The sequence below is a fragment of the Ochotona princeps genome, chromosome 8, assembly GCF_030435755.1.
Source record: "Ochotona princeps isolate mOchPri1 chromosome 8, mOchPri1.hap1, whole genome shotgun sequence".
Taxonomy (NCBI): domain Eukaryota; kingdom Metazoa; phylum Chordata; class Mammalia; order Lagomorpha; family Ochotonidae; genus Ochotona; species Ochotona princeps.
In genome coordinates this window covers 14,791,664-14,812,374 of record NC_080839.1, presented here as the reverse complement: position 1 = coordinate 14,812,374, position 20,711 = coordinate 14,791,664, and the positions used below count along the sequence as shown (strand labels likewise).

Here is a 20,711-nt window from a genome sequence, read left to right as displayed (position 1 = left end):
ACCAATATGTTACAAGATGCAAGTTCTTAACCATATTCTGTGGCTACTTCATTGTCATTTTGATTTTAGTTTATATACAACCAGCTTCTATACACCTTAAAATGGCTATAGGGTACTATTCAGCTGTCTCGTGCCTATCCTCATTTTAGTATTTAGCAGTCCATAGCGTTGAAGCATAATTCTACTGAACCTGGTAGATTTTATGATAGTCTAAATTGGCTTACAACTCTAGCAAGGCGTATGTCAACAGTTGAGGTGTAGAGCTATTTTAGGAGGGATGTGCAGAGAAATCCTCCATTCCCCTGTGAGGAGTATCTAATTTCTGTGTCCTACCTAGTAAGGTATATGTGAGACCACGCTGACTATTTCCTGTCTGGTTCTGAGCTTTCCTTATTGTTCTCTATCTATTCTGACTTTGTTTGTTTGTTTGAGGTGGGGGACTCCAGAACGACCCTGATGGTCATTGCCAGAGAGGATGGGGATCCAAAGTTGGAACTAAGTAAGGACTAGATAAAGCTCCTCTCCCGAGTCCCGAAGGAAGTTTGCTGTTATTCTGTGACTACGGACCGCTCAGGGCTCCTAGCTGTTGTTTCGATGACCCTGGATGCTGTGAGGAAGGATTTTGACTTCTTCCATCCCATGTGGTAGATCCCAACGGGGGTGCGTGACCTCAGAGTCCTCGACCTCCGAAGGCACTCAAATTCCCAGTGTCTCTTTGGCAGTTGGGATATAGTCCTTGGTGCCTGCAATGATAGTCCTTCGTGTAGATCCAGGGGTCTCCAGGGTTGGGATGTGAGCCTCCTCCTCTTCACCTGATCCACTCTGGGTTCCCCCCCAACTCCGTGCATATGATCTCCCGTTAAGAGGTTGTCAGGATCGCTCCTGACCCCCCCATATGTCTTTGTAGTTTTACTATTGTCTAATGCTAATTCGAGTCTGTTGTCTATGCGTTACTTTTTTTTTGTTCCTGATAGGTTATACTTCACGTCATCCTCACATACTCTAAGGAGATGGAAGACTTCTCCGCCCTCCCGCCCCTTTCTGATTATAATATGTTTTACAACCCTTGGATGTAGGTCATAAGCAGTCTGACTCACATTGGCTGTTGGTTCATAGGTTACATCACAACATCATTGCATTTGATATAGGCTATCTGATGTTGAAATAATATTACAATTTACAGGTGCTATTTTTCAGACTGACATCATTTTATCTTAAATTAAGGCAAACATGTGGTATCTAACCTTTTGGGATTAACTCATTTTTCTTAGCATAATGGTTTCTAATTGGGCCCATTTGGCCACAAAGAACTGCATTTCATCTTTTTTTTTTTTTTTTGATAGCTGAGTAGTATTCCATGGAGTAAATGAACCACAGCTTTCTTATCCAGTCTTCTGTTGACAGGCATTTTTGCAATTATTGATTGTGCTGCTATGAACATAGGGGTGCATGTTGGCTTCTCGTGTAACAGATGTTTTGGGTATATTCCTAGGAGTGCTATTGCTGGATCATATGGTATGTTGATTTTCAGTTGTTTGAGTGTTCTCCATACTCATTTCTGAGAGGCTGTACCAACCTGCAGTCCCACCAGCAGTGGAGTAGGGTTCCTTTTTCCCCACATCCTCGCCAGCAAGTGTTGTTGGTGGTTTTTTGTATGTGAACCAAAGAAGGCTTTCATTAATTTTTATCTTATGTGAGGCTAGCAGTTCTTAGAATAATTATTCTTGTGTTAGCAAAAGTAAAAAAAAATAAAGTAAGAGAGAAGACATTAACATGGCAACTTGGTTTGCTTTGGTCTCTTGTTTACAATTCAAGGAAAGCATAAGAAGAGACAGTATAGAGGCCAGGGACACTCTCTTCTGCTATTTTTAACCAGAGGGAGGCACAAAGGACACATAGCACTGTGGGTTTTGGTCTGTCACTTGGTATTCCCAGGTTAGACACAAACCCAAGTGTGCTAATGTGACCTGTAGATGGAAGAGCAGTGTTCTTTACTGCTTCTAATGGAGTCCCCTGCTCTACACTGCCATCTGTAGGTCACTCGAGGTATTGTGACTCATATTTGGAATTTTTGCTATTGGTTCATCACAGAGGTGAGGGATCTGGGATCTTGAGCGCCTCCTCCTGCTGTCATACACAGAGGGCTCCCTCAGGGGCAGCTCCTCACAGGCCCTGTGTGCTGCTTTTATGCAGTGGGAGATTCCTCCCATGATCAGAGAGCTCAGTTCAGCCCAGGCAGGAGTGGAGGGAGTCAGCAGAGGAACAGTGAAGGGGGAAGCATGGGGTTGTCTTGTTATTCTCCCCTAAAATTGGTGCATAAATTCATTTAATTGGAAGGGCAGTTTCTGCTCTCAGATCCTGGTATCCTCTGTTCTTAGTATGACCCATTACAAATCAGAACCCAAGATGGAGGCTAGATTTTTGTGATGTGGCTGTGCCCCATGTTCTAGTCACTTGTGCTCATGCCTTGGTAATAGCCAGCTCCTCCCTGGTCCCCAGGCTCCTTGATACTGAGATGGAGACCTCCTTAACCCTTTCTAGTGATGCAGACTGGATGACTGCAGCAAAGGTAGAGATCTGAGATACGGTGTGCAAATCAGGATCCAAGTCTAATAGAATCCAAGCTATTGCTCAGGTTATTGGGTTCAGCTTGGTGAAGTGGAGGAGGCGAGTGCACCTACCCTGCCCTGATTCAGATAAAAAGTGGAAGAAGAAGCATGACATGGCCCTGCACCAAGCAGCAGGTACCCTCATCTACATTAGGTGGGTTAACACATTGTTATTTCCCCTGGGCTTCCTCCTCAGCTGTTGTCCACCTACCAGGTTTCAGAGTGGGTCCACCTGAACTGTAGTGGTAGATACTGCAGCTCACAGAAACTAACGAGCAGATTCCCATGGGTTTTCTTAGTGTTTCTTTTTTTAAGATTTATTTGTTTTTAAAGGGAAGACAGATATAAACAGAGGAAGAGACAGAGAGGCAAATCTTCCATCCAATAATTCAGTCCCCAAGTGCCCATAATGGCTGAAGCTGAGCCAATCTGAACCCAGGAGCCAGTGGATTCTTCTGGGTCTCCCACGTGGGTGCAGTGTCCGAAAGCATTGGGCCATCCTCAACTGCTTTCCCAGGTGACAAGCAAGGAGCTGGATGGGAAGCATGGCCGCCAGGATTAGAATAGGTGCCCTTATCGGATCCCAGCGCATGAGAGGTGAGGACTTTAGACACTACGCTATTGTTCTGGGCCCTTCTTTGTGTCTTTTTACAGAATTTTTCTAGGTGTGAACTCATCTAACGTTTCATGTGGATCCTGATTCAGGTACCTATAAATGAATGCTAACACTGAAGGTAGTTGCATTAATGGCATTTCACATCAGTGGTCAGAGCTTCATGGCAACGAGGTTCAGAAAACGACAGTAAACGGTAGAAATTTGTTTTCCAAAAGCAGTCATGTCCAAAAAGGGGCAGCCCATTTAGTCTCTAGGTATGAAGCCTCTTCTATTTTATGGTGCATTTATCTGCAGTAAATATCTTGTCATTATTCAGATTCTAACAATGTCTGAAGGTCATTATACTGTGGCTCCTAAAAATATATGACTCCCTCTCTTCTTCTTTTCTATAAACATAAATGAAATAATTTTAGACACACTGAATTGTATAAGTAATAATGTATGGGAGGATTTCGAAAGTAGGCTCAGAAATTTATAAAATTATTATTTTTTGAATAGTTCTACACATTTTCTAATAATAAGCTAGCCTCTAAATTAAAATCTAGTGATGAAATACAAGTAGATGGCAATATCTTATTCTTGGTATCATTTAGAGTTTGTAAAGAATTGCTCAAATGCATTATGACACACACTGCTTGTCCAAGAGGATGATGTTCTCTCCAGGTAAGTAGGTGCAGCCTAGGGGGTGACCTGGGTGCCTGGAAACACTGCCCCTATGCTCGGCTATGAGATGAGCTGGGCTCTGCTGCCTTGCACAGCAATCTCACTTCCCTTAATGATTTGCATGTCCACTGGAAACAGCCCACTGCCCTGCACACTTTATGAGCAGGCTGCTCTCGCCCTGTGCAGGAGTCAGTGCCTGTCAGGACACAGCATGGACATGAGGGCCCCTGCTCAGCTTCTGGGGCTCCTGCTGCTCTGGCTCCCAAGTGAGGATAGGACAGTACCAGGATGTGAAATCACCCAGTGTGCTCAGTGCTGACTGAAACTTCTGTCTCTTCTGCATGAACCTGCTGATGAGAGTGGATATTTGTGTTTGTGTTTCTCTTCTCAGGTGCCAGATGTGCTGCCACCACAGTGACCCAGAGTCCACCCGTGACTTATGCACCTGTGGGAGGTACAGTCACCATTAATTGCGAGTCAAGTGAGAGTGTTTATGACAACAATCAATTATCCTGGTATCAGCAGAAACCAGGGCAACCTCCAAAGATCCTGATCTACTGGGCATCCAATTTAGCCTCTGGGGTCCCCTCGAGGTTCCAGGGCAGTGGATCTGGGACATCATTCACTCTCACCATCAGCGGGGTGCAGCAGGAGGATGTAGGAACCTACTACTGTCAAGGAGCTTATGGTACTAGTGGTAGTTACACACACACACACACACACACACACACACACACAGAGTGATACAAGCCTGAACAAAAACTGCCCAGGAAAGCAGAAGTGCTAGTGTGGGCTTCCCCAGCTGCTCCTCCTGGGGCCTCTATATGCCAAGAGCCATTCTCTGATGTTGTAATTCTTCCATGGTCTCTGGAAGGTCATTAAAAATCCACTGGACTTCCTTGTAGTGTCCCTCATTCCTTTTTCTTGGCGCCTGCATCTCAGAAATGTCCATGATTTTACTCATTTAAAGGTAAGGAGTGATTATGCCAGAGTACGCAATGTTACATTAGGCCTTTTATTCATACAGTAAAGGCAATTATTATGGTTCTTTCAAGCAGAAACGTTAAATAGTGTTCATTATAATCCAAATTATACTTTCAATTACTAGGAATGTGAGAATCAGAGATAGTGATCTTAGAAACATGTGGTTCTATATTCACCCCGAATTCAATACCTCTCAGAAGGAACAGCCTCCTGACTCTGTGGTCCTCATCCTTGGAGCTGATGCTCTCAGCTGCCTGCAGCCTCACAGCTGGTTCCTCCGTCCTGGGTCTACCTGCAAGTGCAGATGGATGGTTCAGAATCTGTCTTCTGACACTCAAATCTCAGGACACATGTGTTCATTGCTAGCAAGTGGAATTTTTACTCAGGTGAATAAATGTTTAAATATTTTCTTCCACATGTCTATGTTTACTCCACATTGGAGCCTACCCTATGTGCAGGGCAAGAGAAAACCATGGTGATGTGAAATCCAGAGATCACACTGACTGACTGACTCCATATTGATACAGGCCTTTAACCCAGCCCTCTCTGCAATTTAACTTGCCACATGCAAGTGTCTCAAACTGTCACAGGCAACAAGTGAGAACACTTCAGATTCTGGGGGAAAGTATCCCATCACCTTGACCCTTTCCTAGTCTGCTCTGTCCCTTCTCATCCCTCAATGTGTCCTCTCACATTCTGTAATCTGATTTTCTCCTAATATGGAAGCAGAGAAGCAAACAGATCAAACTCTCTTTCTCCACATACACTCTTTGATAGCTGACCCCTAGACTTTCACACACCTGGGTTCACAAGAGGTCACTAAGATAATTCATTGAAGAGATTTTCCCTGAAAGAGGAATTTGTGCTCCCACCTTAGCATCAACTATTGTCTAATTCTGCCAAACTGACCAAAAAATGAGAACAAAGTGACATTTCAAGTTCTCAGAGGTCAGTCAATTATAGGGGATGGGAGTGGGTTAAATTAGCTACTTGTGTTAGCTGAAATATTATTTGTAAGTTGTTGCACTGTTTCTGATGTGAAACTCCACATTTATGCCATCACTACATTTTAGGCAGTCACAGGCCTCACTGGCATGGTACCAGTGAGGCAGCAGGGCTGTGCTCCTTCTGGCAGCTCCAGAGGGGAGGATCCAAGTCCCTGTTCTCGCAGCTTCAGGATGCCCTCCTTCATCTCCCTCCAACAAACTTCTCCACTGTCATGCATCCTGTCTGACCTAGATTACTTTTCTATTGGAAGGAGTATTATATTACAGTATATTATATTACTGTCAGTCAAACAATTTATAATATGTGTCAGAGGAAGAGGCTGATAGGAGGACAGAAGAATAAGAGAAGGAAAAGCACTTGCAAACTCAGGGCTGAGGATTAACTCTGGTGATGCACTCAGAGAGAGAGAGAGAGAGAGAGAGAGAGAGAGAGAGAGAGAGCATGCATTGAGTCAGCCAAGGAAAGAAATGGGAAGGTTCAGTGTCAACAGGCACATGGGAGAGGCAGCTGCTCCATCGCTGAATTCTTACCTCAATAGGCAGGTGAGGCTGTCTCTTGTTCAGTGCTTAAGCCCATCTTACAGACAACTGAGACCCTGAGCGGCCAAAGCAAGCTCTGAATGAAGATGGAAAGGTTCATGACAGATCATTACATTGTCTTGTGGATTGGCTTCCTTGTGCAATGACCCAGTCTGGATGCTCCACTCAGTCTTCCCTGGTTACTAGAATGTAGTCCACAGTGAAGCAGCAGACAGTGTCTGTTCTCCCGTCGAGGGAGACAGAGCATGGCAGGAAGGAAGCAGCTGGGACAGCAGAACATCACTCCCTTGTGGTCTTGGAGAGAAGGTTTGTGTTGGAGGCTGTATCCCTGTGAGAGGACTGCTCTCATGCTGCCCACAGGAATAATCTCCCACGTCTTCGGGCTGGAGGCTGCTGATAGAGTGAAATCTATTACTGAACGCTTCCATTGAATCTGTCAGGAACCACAAATACTCAGGTGGAGCTCAGTCATCATTCCCACCTTACCTCCCTCCCACCAGGTCTCCTTCTTTTGTTAATTTCCTTTTGATTTTTATAATGACATCTGAATTTATTTATATTAGTAACTTTATACCTCCTCTGAACAAAAACAAAACTTCAGGAAGTAGAAAGTAGAGAAACCATGGTCCTGCAGCAGGGTAGACCAGGGCTGTTGAGTGTTCTCAAGTCCTCCCAAATTCCCCATCAATTCCAAATCAAGGTGCATGGCGCCCCCTCGCGGTTATAGGGAAAATCGTGGCCACTTTCAATCTGGTAGAGCAGGTCTGCATGTCATCCACAGATAAAACACTGTCACAGAATTGCTCCAATAACAGTGTCATTGATTGCACCCAAGCAACAGTCTCTCTTGCAATATCTTGAACAATTAAAGAGAACCTTTCATCTCATACACCTATTTAAATGGACGGCAGAGATAATAAACTGGCAAGCAATGTTCTGCGTCAGTGGTCACTCTGCTCTGCCTGAGGGTCCTCCTATGGGGCAATATGAATGCTGGGCCAGTGGAGCAGAGGGTGTCCAGGTGCACTTAGGGCATCTTCCTGCAGCAGGTTGGACAGGGGCAGAGGCAGGAGGAATGGACCCGTGCGGTTCAGCTGCTCTGCCACCTGGAAAAGTGAACTGAGCTGCAGTCTCATTAAAGGTCTGACATCCAAGTTGCTCTCTTATTGAGTAAAAAATGCACCCTATTAGAACTGGGGGGGTAGAGGTGATGCGAAGGGATGGTGTCAGTCTGCTCCTTCAGGCAATGTTCTGTTTGCATAGGCAGTGAGGCTGTGTTCGTCCTGATACCCACACCCAGTGAGCCAACAGCCTCAGCGTTTCCATAAGAGTACACCTACTTTACCACAGCACAGCTTGCCTACTGCAGGTAGGGCTTCTACCCTCATCTTCCTATCTGTATCTGTCCTCACCTTGACTGGACTCTCTGTGTCCTAAAACCAGTGGAACTGAGAGACAGTTGGCGATGGTGCAATAGGCTTGTTCAGAAACAATGGGGGATTCAGGTGTTGAAGCAGCAGTCAGTCTATAGAGAGCCATTCTGAAGGCATGGCTAGGGCTGCCAAGTGATACAGAACATCATCCCTAAGCTGGGGCTCCAGGGACTATCCGACATGAAATGTGTGGTGGGAAGATGAGCTGAGAAGGTGACTCACACTCCTCATTCAGGGAGTGAGAAAATGCTTGACTGTGCCTGGCCTTGAAGGAAGGAGGGGACAGAGCATTCAACAGGGAGTTAAATTACTTAGCTTGGACTGATGTTCTGATAGATCCCGCTCCTCCTATTTTCTCACCTCATGTTTCCTATTTATTGCTCTCATTCTATATACCTAGAACATTCAGGAATCAGAATGGAGTGGAAGCCTCTCTGGTCTCAGCAACAGCCATGGAACCCACACTGAGGTTCCTGTGTTCTTGCTTGCAGACTCTGAGGTTGTGCAAACCCTGGGAACCTGCATATGTTGGATAGTGGCAGCAAAGCAAGTCCAGGGCCATGGGAAGAGTTACAGGACATTTCACAGCAAGAACACCAGAATGAGACCTTGTGGACCCCAAGGACAGATGACCCAAGGGACAGACAGTGACTTCATGGCCTCATTCTAGAGAAGAAGAGCGTGTGGGTGGAGCAAAATCAGGATTTGAAATGCAGAGGTGCAAATCTGGGTCCAAATCTATTGAAATCCAAGATCTTTCTCTGTCTTACTGTCACTAGTTTGACAAAATGGAAACTCACATGGAGGGGGTCAGGTGAGAGCTTGCACCTCCACCTTGACTCCAAAAGAATAGCAGAGGAATGAGGCGCATTCAGGGCATGACGTGGCTCTGCACCAAATAGCAGGCAGAAAGACAGAATGGACTGGATTTGATAGCAGGATCAGTAGGAAGACACCAGTAACAGAAGAAACTGGCTTCAATTCATCCTGGCTTTTTGTCTGGTGAAAACTTCTGTAGAAATTGACGTCAAACATGGACTGAACATAGCTATGTGGATGGAAGATATTTAAGGATATATTGCACCAAAATAAAATCCCAGGTCTCCATTCTTGCTCATCATGAGACTTGCGGCACAAAATCCACATGCTCTGAGATGTGTCAGCAGAAGAGAATGCTGTACCATTCCTTGGTACTTGCAGGCAGACCAGGGATGAAGCTGAAGACTGGGGAACCCTGTGTGAGTGCTGAGAGCAACTGAGGACATCAACTAGAAGGCTGAGGACCACAGGGATCAGAACTTCTCTCTGTGAGAGAAGTGCACCAAATTTTGGAAAAGCACAGAATGCCACATTTCTACAATCACCATCTCTTACCCCAACCTTCCTAGGATATGAAAGGGTACACTATAGATTCTAAAAATGTGCCTTAAGCTATTTCTGATAGGAATATCTGGAATACTAATGTTTTGTTCTACAGATCCAAAAAGGATGCTGTCACATGAATGAAGCATTCAAGCATACCTATTTCTTTCCTTTCCATCAGTGACCCAAAGTCATGTCTGCTCTGCAGGTTCCAAAGATGGAGGAGTGGGTTTTACAAGGAGGAGCTGCATCTGTCAGCACTAACATGTGCTCTTAGCTAAGTGATTTGCCTTCCCCTTCGAATGCTCTGTCTCTGCCTTCCTCCAATGCCAGGCGCAGGGATTTTCTCTTTTCCTACATGAGGAATGTGGGTCTCCCCCAACCTCAGCTCTGCTTATGACCACACATTCCATGTCAGAAGCTCCTTTGAGCTTCAGCTTGTTCCTGACACTCTTTGTCCTTCCCTAGCTCTAGCCATGCCTTCAGAACAGCTCTGTCTATACTGGGTGCCCCTTCATATCCCTGAATCCACTGTGCTTTCTGAACATGCCTAGTGTGCCATCACCAAATCTCTTTCACTTCCTCTGGTCACAGTGGCTGCTTTTAGGATGTAAAGGGCTCGATCAAGGTGAAGACAGAAGCAGTCAGGAACATAGCTGGAAGAGCCCTGCACACAGCATGTGAGCTCTGCAGGGGTGAAGCATTCATGTGGGAATGCTGAGGCTGTTGGCTCACTGGCATGTCCCCGAGGGGTGGAAGAAGGAGTGAAGACACCGGTGGCAGGATCCTTCTGGGCAGGAGTCAGAGACCAGGCAGAGTGAGTAGGACACTCACCCAGAGGACCCAGCTGGCCAAGGATGTGATATCAGAGAGGGGCAGGCTGTGGGTGCAGGATACACAGGGAGTTGTCTGCAAGGCAAGTATACGAGATCATGACAACCACAAACTGGTTCAAACAGGGGATTCATAAAGTAAGTACATTCATGAGTGGTAAGGAGAGATAGAATATTCATATCCAGAAAAAGACATTGCTTTATGAAATATTCATAAAGTAATAAATATTCTCTAAAATATTATGAAATGCACAAAACAAAAATGTCTACAGAGGAGTTCTGGCAGACATGGCCTCACTCCATCCACTGAAGGGGCAGATTGACAGGCTTCGTGCACCACCTGACAGAGTGCTGGGAGAACAGAGCACCGTTTCTATATATTACCTGCTCTAAGGGCTGAATTTTGTCTCCACAACATTAACATCTTAGTGCCATAGCCCCAGGTTTGCTACCAAATAGGAGACAATTGGATCAGGGCCGCTGTTGAGGCACAGTGGGTTAATCTACTGGGGACATCAGTATCTCATATCAACCAGGGAATTAGTTGAGTCCCAAATGCTCCGTGTCTGACCTAGACCCTCATTAACATGGCTAGAGCAGCAGGTGGTTGATGAATATTTGGATCTTTGTCACACACTTGGGGGTCTGAGATGAATCCAAGAGATCTATATCTTAGTACAGCATATCTGTCATAAACGTGGGAAATAATCAACGTCTGGTTTCATGTGCTGCGACATGAGGAATTTTTAAAGCTTTTTCTCCTATCAAAGGACAGTTTAGATATCTAACCATTGATAAGACTGCATCACAGTTCATTTTTGCAGGAAGCACAGGAGTGGGACAGCACCAATCCATCCCTTCCGCCTCTGCCCCTTCCAACCTGCTGTATGAGATGCACTGAGTGCAGCTGGACACCCTCTGCCCCACTTGCCCCGAGCCATGGCTTTGCCCAAAGGAGGACTCTCAGAGCAGAGCAGACAGAGTTGCAGAACCTATTTGTTCTGACCAGTAAAGTGGAAGATGTATCAGATAAAGGCTTCTGCTGGATTTTTTTTTATGACTAAGAGACTGTGATGCTGGTATTTGGCTACAAGCAATGATACAGTTATTGGTGTAAGCTTATGAGAATATTCTGATTTTGGATGACCTGCTCTACCAAACTGAAAGTGGACACGATTCCCCCATGACTGCCGGGGGAAGAACGCTGCAGGTTAGGTTAGTGACAGGGGAGTTCCCCCTGAAATCAGTGGATTTTCTCTTTTCTTTTGTTAAGCATTTTTATTTGGAGGAGTGATTAGCTGCGAATATGAAGCACTTGCAATAGATATCATTATAAAAATAAAAAGGCAAATAGGAGAAAGAGCTGTTGGGAAGCAGGAGTGTATATTGAAAAGAACCACTATACTTCTAAAAGTGTGTATAAACAATACATAACACTTGATGGCTTTGTATAAATGTATTTTAAAATAAAAATTATCTTTGTGTACATGACTATAGCCTAGTGGCTTAAGATCTCGCCTTGCATGCACCATCCTACTAACAAATATATATCCTATATATAAAGAAACAAAGTCGTAAAGTGCAAGTGGATGATACCATCCTGTCCTTTGGTTTGTTGGAGTTTGTCAACTGTACCTACTGCTATGTCACATAACATGTACCAGTAAGGATTAAGTTCTCTGCAGGCAGATTACTGTACAGCAGGGACTGACCTGAATGCCTGGAGACACTTCCCCTGAGTTCAGTTATGAGGTGAGCTGGGCTCTTCTGCTTGGCACAGCAATCTCACTTGCTCTGCTGCTGATTTGCATGACCCCAGGGCACAGCCCACTGCCCTGCACACATATGAGCAGGTGCTCACAGCCTGTGCAGGAGTCAGTGCCACTCAGGACACAGCATGGACATGAGGGTGCCTGCTCAGCTCCTGGGGCTCCTGCTGCTCTGGCTCCCAGGTGAGGAAGGACAACAGCAGAAACTAACATACTCAACAATGTGGTCAGTTCTTTCTGAAGTTTTTCTCTCTTTAACATGATGATGAAATTGGATGTTTGTGTTTGTGTTTCCCTTCTCAGGTGCCAGATGTGCTGTTCAGATCACCCAGTCGCCATCCGAGGTGTCTGCACCTGTGGGAGGCACAGCCACCATCAATTGCCAGTCAAGTCAGAGTGTTTACAACAACAATCTTCTATACTGGTATCAGCAGAAACCAGGGCAACGTCCAAAGCTCCTGATCTATAGTGCATCCAAATTAGCATCTGGGGTCCCTGACAGGTTCAAGGGCAGTGGATCTGGGAAATCATTCACTCTCACCATCAGCGGGGTGCAGCAGGAGGACGCAGGAACCTACTACTGTTTTGGAGTATATGATGATGATAGTGATAACACAGTGATACAAGCCTGAACAAAAACCTCCCAGGAAAGCAGAAGTGTGAGTGTGGGCTGCCTCAGCTGCTCCTCCAGGGGCCTCTATCGGCTGACAGACATTATTAGATACAGTTCCTCTTTGACGGTCAGTGAAGTGTAGTTAGAAAGGCCCCTGGGCTCCCTTGAATTTCTCCTCCTAATATGGAAGCAGAAAAGCAAACAGATCAGAACCTCATTCCCCACTCAGCTCTGTTAGCTGAGCCCTAGGCTTTCACACACCTGATTAACAAGAGGTCACTAAGATAACTCACGGAAGAGATTTTCCCTCTAAGAGGAATTTGTGCTCCCACCTCAGAATCAACTATGGTCTAACTCTGCAAAATGACACCAAATGAGAACAAAGTGAAATCTGAGGATATCAGAGATGAGAAAACTAATGTGGGAGAGAAAAAATATGATCTGCATTTGTGTTAACTTGATAATTATTATTTATAAATTGTTGCATTGTTTATGATGTGAAATTACACATTTATATCAAATTTTACACTGTGCTGTCTTCAAAAAATTGCAGATTCATGGACTTATGCCTATTTATGAAGGCCTTTAATATTGTAATAATATAGGGGAAATCAGTGAGGGAGGGAGACTGCCAAAGAGGAAAGCAGAAATCCAAGAGCCTATGCAATTATGTCATAAAAAAATTGTTAAGCTTGTCTACTTTCTGATATTTCAAATAACATTGTAACGATCCAGAACTGAAGAAGTGGATGCCTCTTGTTTTAGGGTGTTATGCACTTGCTTTAGACTCTTATCATCACCATGACTGCTGCTTTCTACTCAGAATTAGAAATCACAAAGCTGATGTGTGGAGAATCCAGCTGGAGGACATTTGAGACCATGACCATGTGACCTGGGAGATGGGAGAGCAGAGTGTTACTGACTGCTTCTGATGGAGTCCTCCTGCTCCACACCGCCCTCTGTGGGTCACTGCAGGTGTTGTGACTCAGACTTGGAATTCCTGCTTCAGGGCAGTCACTCACAGCCTGGGAAAGGAGATTAAAGTTGCTGAATTTTTAAAAATCTTCCTACATGCTAGAAGGAGAACTGACATGAACTGAACCCAGACACGCCTTGCAGGAATCAGGACTGTTCACCTCTGCCAAGGGTTCTGATGTAGGCAGCCTGTTTACCTGGAGCAGGAAGAGCTACAAATCTGAGCCATGTGTATCAGAATCCAAGATCCTTCTCTATCTTACTGTCACTAGTCTGACAAAGTGGAAACTCACATGGAGGGGGTCAGGTGAGAGCTTGCACCTCCACCTTCACTCCAAAAGAACAGCAGAGGGATGAGGCGCGTTCAGGGCATGACGTGGCTCTCCAACAAGCAGCAGGACCCTCCTCAAAGTCAGTGGGTTCATCAATGGCTCTTTCCCCTGGGCTAGCTCCTCACCTGTTCTCCATGTACCAGGTTCCAGCGATGGTCCACCTGAGCCCAGTGGAGGATACTGCAGCTCAGAGAAACTCACCAGGAGTCTCCCTTCTGGTTCCTTTGTCTTTGCAGAGAAATTTTCTAGGTGTGAAGTCATCTAAATGACCTTGTGGATCCTAATCCAGGCACCTAAACATGAATTGAAACACTGATGATAGTTGCGTTTATGGCATTTCACATCAACGGTCACAGCCTCAAGCTGATGAACTTCAGGAAATGACAGCAAATGGCAAAAAAACAATTGTATTACAGAGGCTCTCATGTCAAGAAATGGACAGTGCATGTCAACTTTCCATAAGAACCCTCTGCTATCTTATGGTGCATCTATCTGTGGTAAATTACATCTCGTTACTCAGATTCTAACAGTGTCTGAGTGTCAATACATCATGGCTTTGTTGCACACATATATCCCTCTATTCTCCTTTCAAAACAGAATAAATGACACAGTAACAGACTCTCAGAAGTGTGTGAGTGCTAATTAAATCATTGAAACAATTTGAGAATAGGCCTAGTAATTCACATGTTTATCCTCTACTACAGGGCTACACATTTCCTAACAGTAAGCTGCTTTCATGAAAAATGAAACAAAGTCATAAAATACAAGTAGATGATGCCAACTTGTTCTTCCATTATTTTGCAATCCCTGGCATGGCTTAGGGGACTGGAGACACTTTCTCTGAGCTCAGTTATGAGATGAGCTAGGCTTGTCTGCTTAGCACAGCATTATCACTTACTGTGGTGCTAACTGCACAAACCACTCCACTGCACACTTATGAATAGGTGCTCACAGCGTGTGCAGGCGTCAGTGCCACTCAGGACACAGCATGGACATGAGGGCGCCTGCTCAGCTCCTGGGGCTCCTGCTGCTCTGGCTCCCAGGTGAGGAAGAACAGCAGCAGAAACTGAATTCAGGAAGTGGGGTCAGTGCTGACTGAATCTTCCTTTAGTAACATTATGATCAAAGTGGATATTTGTGTTTGTGTTTCTCTTCTCAGGTGCCAGATGTGCTGCCCAGGTGACCCAGTTGCCCTCTGAGGTGTCTGCAAATGTGGGAGGCACAGTCACCATCAATTGCCAGTCAAGTCAGAGTGTTTATGGCAACAATGATCTAACCTGGTATCAGCAGAAACCAGGGCAACGACCTAAGCCCCTGATCTACTTGACATCCACTTTAGAGTCTGGGGTCCCTGACAGATTCAAGGGCAGTGGATCTGGGACATCATTCACTCTCACCATCAGCGGTGTACAGCCTGAGGATGTAGGAACTTACTACTGTCAAGGAGATTTTGGTAGTTGGATTTCCACCGTGGTACAATCCAAACAAAAACCACCCAGGAAAGCAGAAGTGTGGGTTTGTGCTGCCTAGGCTACCTGTCCTGAGAACTGTTGATGCTAGGAGTCATTCTTGGCTTCAGTCAGTGTTCCATAGAGCCTGGAAGGGAGGTAGAAAGGCCCCTGGGATCCTTTGTAGCCTCCCTCTCTTTCCTCATATTTGGCACCTGTAGCACTGATATACCCATGTTTTTACCCAGAAATGCGCCCTCTTTCCCTTTTGGTGGAAGTGTGGGTTACTACAACCACTATGGAAGCCAGTATGCAAAATACTAAGAGATGTGGAAATAATTTACCTTATGTATGACTCAGCTGTCTCATTTCTGGGAATATATCCATAGGAAAAGAAAATTGCATGTGTGAAAATGACCCATACTCCTGAATTGACAGCAGCGTAATCCATAATAGCAAAGACATGGAAACAACTCAGATGTCCGTCGCAAAAGGAATGGGTAAAAAATAGTGGTGCATCTACTCTATGGAATAGTACTCAGCCATTATAAAGAATGAAACATCTGCAACAAAATAGTCCAATTAGACACCATTATGCTCAGTGAAATAACAATAGGTGCTGAGCTCTCTACCATTGTTCATAACTACAATCTCAGAATGCATTTAAGTCACAGAATTATGGCCTATGTCTGTTTGTGAAGGACTACTCTGGTAATACATGAAGGCAGAGTAGATGTGGTGGATAATCTTGTTTTGCTGCAAAACGAAGTTGGAAATCATGCTTAACTTTTTATGATGTGGATTTCCTACTAGTTTTTGAAGACCCATATTAATATCATGTTTGTGCACAGAGTTTGTGAACTTACTGAGTAGAATAAGACCGTGCCTGCCTGTTGATGTCTCTCAGAGTCATTTGACCCATTTTGTGTATCTGAAGATCCTCTTGGAGCAGCGAAGCCACATCAGTAAATCCACAGCAGACTTCTGTTATTTCCCTCAGCCCAAAACCCCTTTCAAAAAAACAGTCACTGTATATTTGTCAATCACTCTGATCACCACTCCTTTTGGTGATCATGTTATATATTTATTTTTTAAATACTTTTGATGGAATTGTTGCTCTGGTGTAGCAGACTAGTCCTCCTAGCTGAGTTTGGACCCCAGCTTCTCCACTTAAGATCCAGCTTCCTGTTATGCTCTGGGAATGCAATGGAAGATGGGCAAATACTTAGTCTACTGCACCTACATAGGAGACCCGGAAGAAGCTCCTGGCTACCAGCTTCGGATCAACCCATCCCTTCAGTTGTGATAGATTTTAGAAGTGAATCAGTAGATGAAAGATGTCTTTGGCTCTCCTCCTCTCTCTCTCTAACTCTGACACTGAAGTACAATAAATAAATATTTTAAAATATTTTTACTTTAAAATACACATATATTCTCTATGCTTGGTATACGTTTGCAAGGAAAGAATCTTGATTGAATTTGAACTGTAATACTGCATCAAGGTGGAGGAATCCGCCGGGGGGGAGGGGCGTGGGGAAAGGTGGGGGGATTCCCAGAGCCTGTGAAACTGTCACATAATGCAAAATAATTAATAAAAAAATACACATATACAAAGAGAATGCATTTCATGTATTTCATTTAAAGATTTGAATATGTTATACTTCTGACTCTACCCTCCCTCCCTCCCACAATGTCTCCTTCACTGTTAATTGCCTTTTTAATTTTATAGTGGCATATTTTGAATTTACCTTATATTTACAGGGTTACACATACTCTGAATTAAAAAAAATGTAACAAGTAAAAAGTAGAAAATCCGTTGTTTCTCAAGAAGTTAGATCAATAGTACTGTTGAGTCTAGTCCTTCCTAATCCCCCATTCGCTACCAGATATGTGTGGCAATGGCTCCACCTGGAGGACATGGAGGGAAATCAGATCAGCTTTCAACCTGGTAAACCAGGTCTGTATCCAAAATCCAACAGAACATTTTCACAAAATTACACTACTAACAGTGTCATTGGTTGAAAGCATGTAACAGTGTTATGGTGTCTCTTAGACTAGAATGTCTTGAAAAATCAAAAGGAACACTTTATCTCATGCATCTTTCATTTTCGTTGCCAGTACAGATAACATAGATGACTGATGCTCCCTGGTTGACAAGAGGTCACTAAGGTATTTCCCTTAAGAAATTCTCCACCTGGACCTGGGACAGTGGCCTAGCAGCTAAAGTCCTCGCCTTGAACTCGTCGGGATCCCATATGGGCATTGGTTCTAATCCCGGCAGCTCCACTTCCCATTTAGCTCCCTGCTTTGTGGCCTGGGAAAGCAGTCGAAGACGGCCCAAAGTCTTGGGACCCTGCACCCATGTGGGAGATATGGAGGAGGTTCCTGGCTCCTGGCTTCAGATTAGCACAGCACCAACCATTGTGGTCCCTTGGGGAGTGAATCATCAGACAGAAGATTTTCCTCTCTGTCTCTTGTCCTCTCTGTACATCTAGTTTTGCAATAAAATAAATCTTTAAAAAGAAAGAGATTCTCCATCTAAGAGGAATTTGTGCTCCCTCTCTTTACAATCAAGTATTGTCTGACCCCTGTTATAACTGCCACCAAGTGAGAACAAAGTGACAGTTTGAGGATCTCAGAGCTCAGCCACAAAATCCGAGAGGCAGAAGAAATTATATGCATTTGTATTAACTAAAAATAATTATTGTAGTAAATTGTTGCATTTTTTAATTCCAAACCCCACAGATGTATTGTCATCCCTGTTCAGGATGCCTGTCTGTGATGAAACCAAGGAGGCAGCAGGGCTGTGCTCCTTCTGGCAGCTCCAGAGGGGAGGATCCAAGTCCCTCTTCTTGCAGCGTCAGGATGCCCCACGTGTCCTGCTCTGTGGTGCCTCCCTCCCCTCACTCCAACATCCTTCTCCACTATCACACCTGGGCTCTCAATTGGCTTCCTCCCTATTGTGAGGAAGATTTTGTTGTATTATATTAACTGTCAGTAGATAGCCCATATCATAGTCCTTAGTTAATTAGTCTTCCAAATACCTTCTGACATTTAGTGTAACATTCCCATGATCCAGACCTTAGCATGCGGATGTCTCTTGGTTTGGGGTGTTATTCCTCCTTCTTTATACCATTATCATCCCTACTACTGCCTTCTTCTAAATCAGACAAAATCATAAGGAAGACTCTCACAGATGAAAAGTAGCTGTCCTCTACAACTAAATGTCCTCCAAAGTGCTGGAGGACATTTGAGATCCAGTCCCTATTCTGAGGTTGAAGCTGGGAAGTTGTATTTGTTGTTTCCAGTGGAATTTTTCTGGACTACACTGTGGGCCTTGAGCCACTTTGGTTTTGTAATAAAGATGGACTTCATGCTTCAGAACACTAACAGATTGGCACAAAAAAAATTAAAGTTTTCTTGATTTTCTTAAACTTCCTACCACTTAGAGGGGAGAAGTAACCTGAATTCAACCAAACATACACTGTTACAATTAGAAGTTGTCGGGCCCAGCGGCGTGGCCTAGCGGCTAAAGTCCTCGCCTTGAAAGCCCCGGGATCCCATATGGGCGCCGGTTCTAATCCCGGCAGCTCCACTTCCCATCCAGCTCCCTGCTTGTGGCCTGGGAAAGCAGTCGAGGACGGCCCAAGGCTTTGGGACCCTGCACCCGCGTGGGAGACCGGAAGAGGTTCCTGGTCCCGGCTTCGGATCGGCGCGTACTGGCCCGTTGCAACTCACTTGGGGAGTGAATCATCGGATGGAAGATCTTCCTCTTTGTCTCTCCTCCTCTCTGTATATCCGGCTTTCCAATGATAATAATAAAATCTTTAAAAAAAAAAAACAATTAGAAGTTGTCTGCCTGTTTCAGGGAGTCTAGTATTGAGAGTATATTTACATTCGAATGGAGGACCAATGAAGAAGGGAAGTGAAAAATAGAAGAGAAGATAAATGATAAGAGATAAGTCTCCTACTCAGTAAATTATAGCTGACAGTTAGGAGATGTTAGCTGACATGGAGTACACTTCAAAGGCTCAGAGTTGTGTAAGTTGAGAGACGAGGAAGCTGGGGTCGTTTAACCTCCTCCTGCTGTCATGCACAGAGGGTTCCCTAAGGGATGCTCATCCCAGGCCCTGGGGTCTGCATGTGTGCAACCTGAGGTGCCTCCACAGCTCAGAGAGCTCAGGGCAGCCCAGGCAGGAGTGGAGGGAGTCAGCAGAGGAACACTGAAGATGAAAGGAAAAGATAGAATGGTCCTGTTACCCTGCCTGTTAGTATTCAGTCTAAAAGTGCAGTTTTCTTCTTTTCATCTGATAGGCTCTTTGTTACACAGTTCCCTAAAATCAGATCCCAAGTGGGCAGCGGGAGATGTGATGTGTCTATACCCCAGAGCTGTTTACCTGTGTTCATGCCTCAGTAATACCCAGCACTGCCCTGGTCCCCAGGATCGTCAACACTGAGGTGGTGACTTCCTTGTGACATCCTAATAATGCAGAATGGGTGACTGGAGCAAAGATCAAAATGTGAGATTTAAGGGTGCAAATCTGAATCTAAATCTATTGGAATCTAAGATACTGCTTTATGTTATTGTCACTAGCTTGACAAATTGGAGAGTCCTGGGTAGGGAGAAGGCAGGTGCTCCCACCCTGTCCTCACCCTGATAGAGAGAAAAAAAAAATGACTAAGGAAAGTACAGTGTGCGAGCTGGGCCTGCACCAAAAAGCTGGTAAGCTCCACTAAGATGGGGGGAGGGTTAATAAATTGGTCTTTCTACTATTGTTCACAGTTCTCCAGAGATGGATCACCTGAGGGATAGATACTGCAGGTCAGGGAAACTAACCAGGAGACTCCCCTGGGGTTTCTTAGTCTTTTACAGAGAATTGTTCCAGGTGTGAATTCATCTAAAGGTCCTAATCCAGGAACCTACGGAAGAATGCAAACACAGCTGATAGTAGCACTTACTGAATTTCACATCAGTAGTCAAAGCTTTATGGTGATGAGGTTCAAGAAATGAGACACAATGGCAGAAAAATTGTATTGCAGAAGCGCTCAGCTCAACAAAGGGGCCTCTCGATTAGTCTCTGGATATAAGAGCCCTGTCCTATATTATGGTGCATCTATCCACAGTAGATTGCTTCTCATTATTCAGAGTCTAACAGTGACAGTCATTGTATTACACATTCTAAATATATATGAATCCATCTTTTCCTGTCATCTAAATAGAGCAAATAAAACAACTTCAGACTTCCAGAAATGTATAAGTAATAAGTGAAATAGGAGAAGAATTTTAGGACAGGTTCAAGAATTTATAGAATTTTCTTATAAGAAGGTACTGTATATTCTCTAACAATTTGCTCTCCTATAAATTGATACAAAGCCATGAAATACAACCATATGACACCATCTTGTCCCTCAGCTCATTTAGAGTTTGTCAAAAGCCCCTCAAATGCTTTATGTCATATAATGTGCCCAGGGAGGATCATGGTGTTTTCAAGCAGATTAGCGCAGGCCAGCGGCTGACCCGGTACCT

At 44.5% G+C, this 20,711-nt stretch overlaps 1 gene segment (V, D, J or C); it reads left to right on the top strand.

Moving 5' to 3' along the window:
- The first annotated feature begins 11,862 nt into the window (after positions 1–11,862).
- On the top strand, positions 11,863–12,470 carry LOC118759846 (immunoglobulin kappa variable 1-6-like). The segment is given in 2 exon segments: positions 11,863–11,999; positions 12,120–12,470. Coding segments are annotated over 2 exon segments (384 nt in total).
- The last annotated feature ends 8,241 nt before the right edge of the window (positions 12,471–20,711 follow it).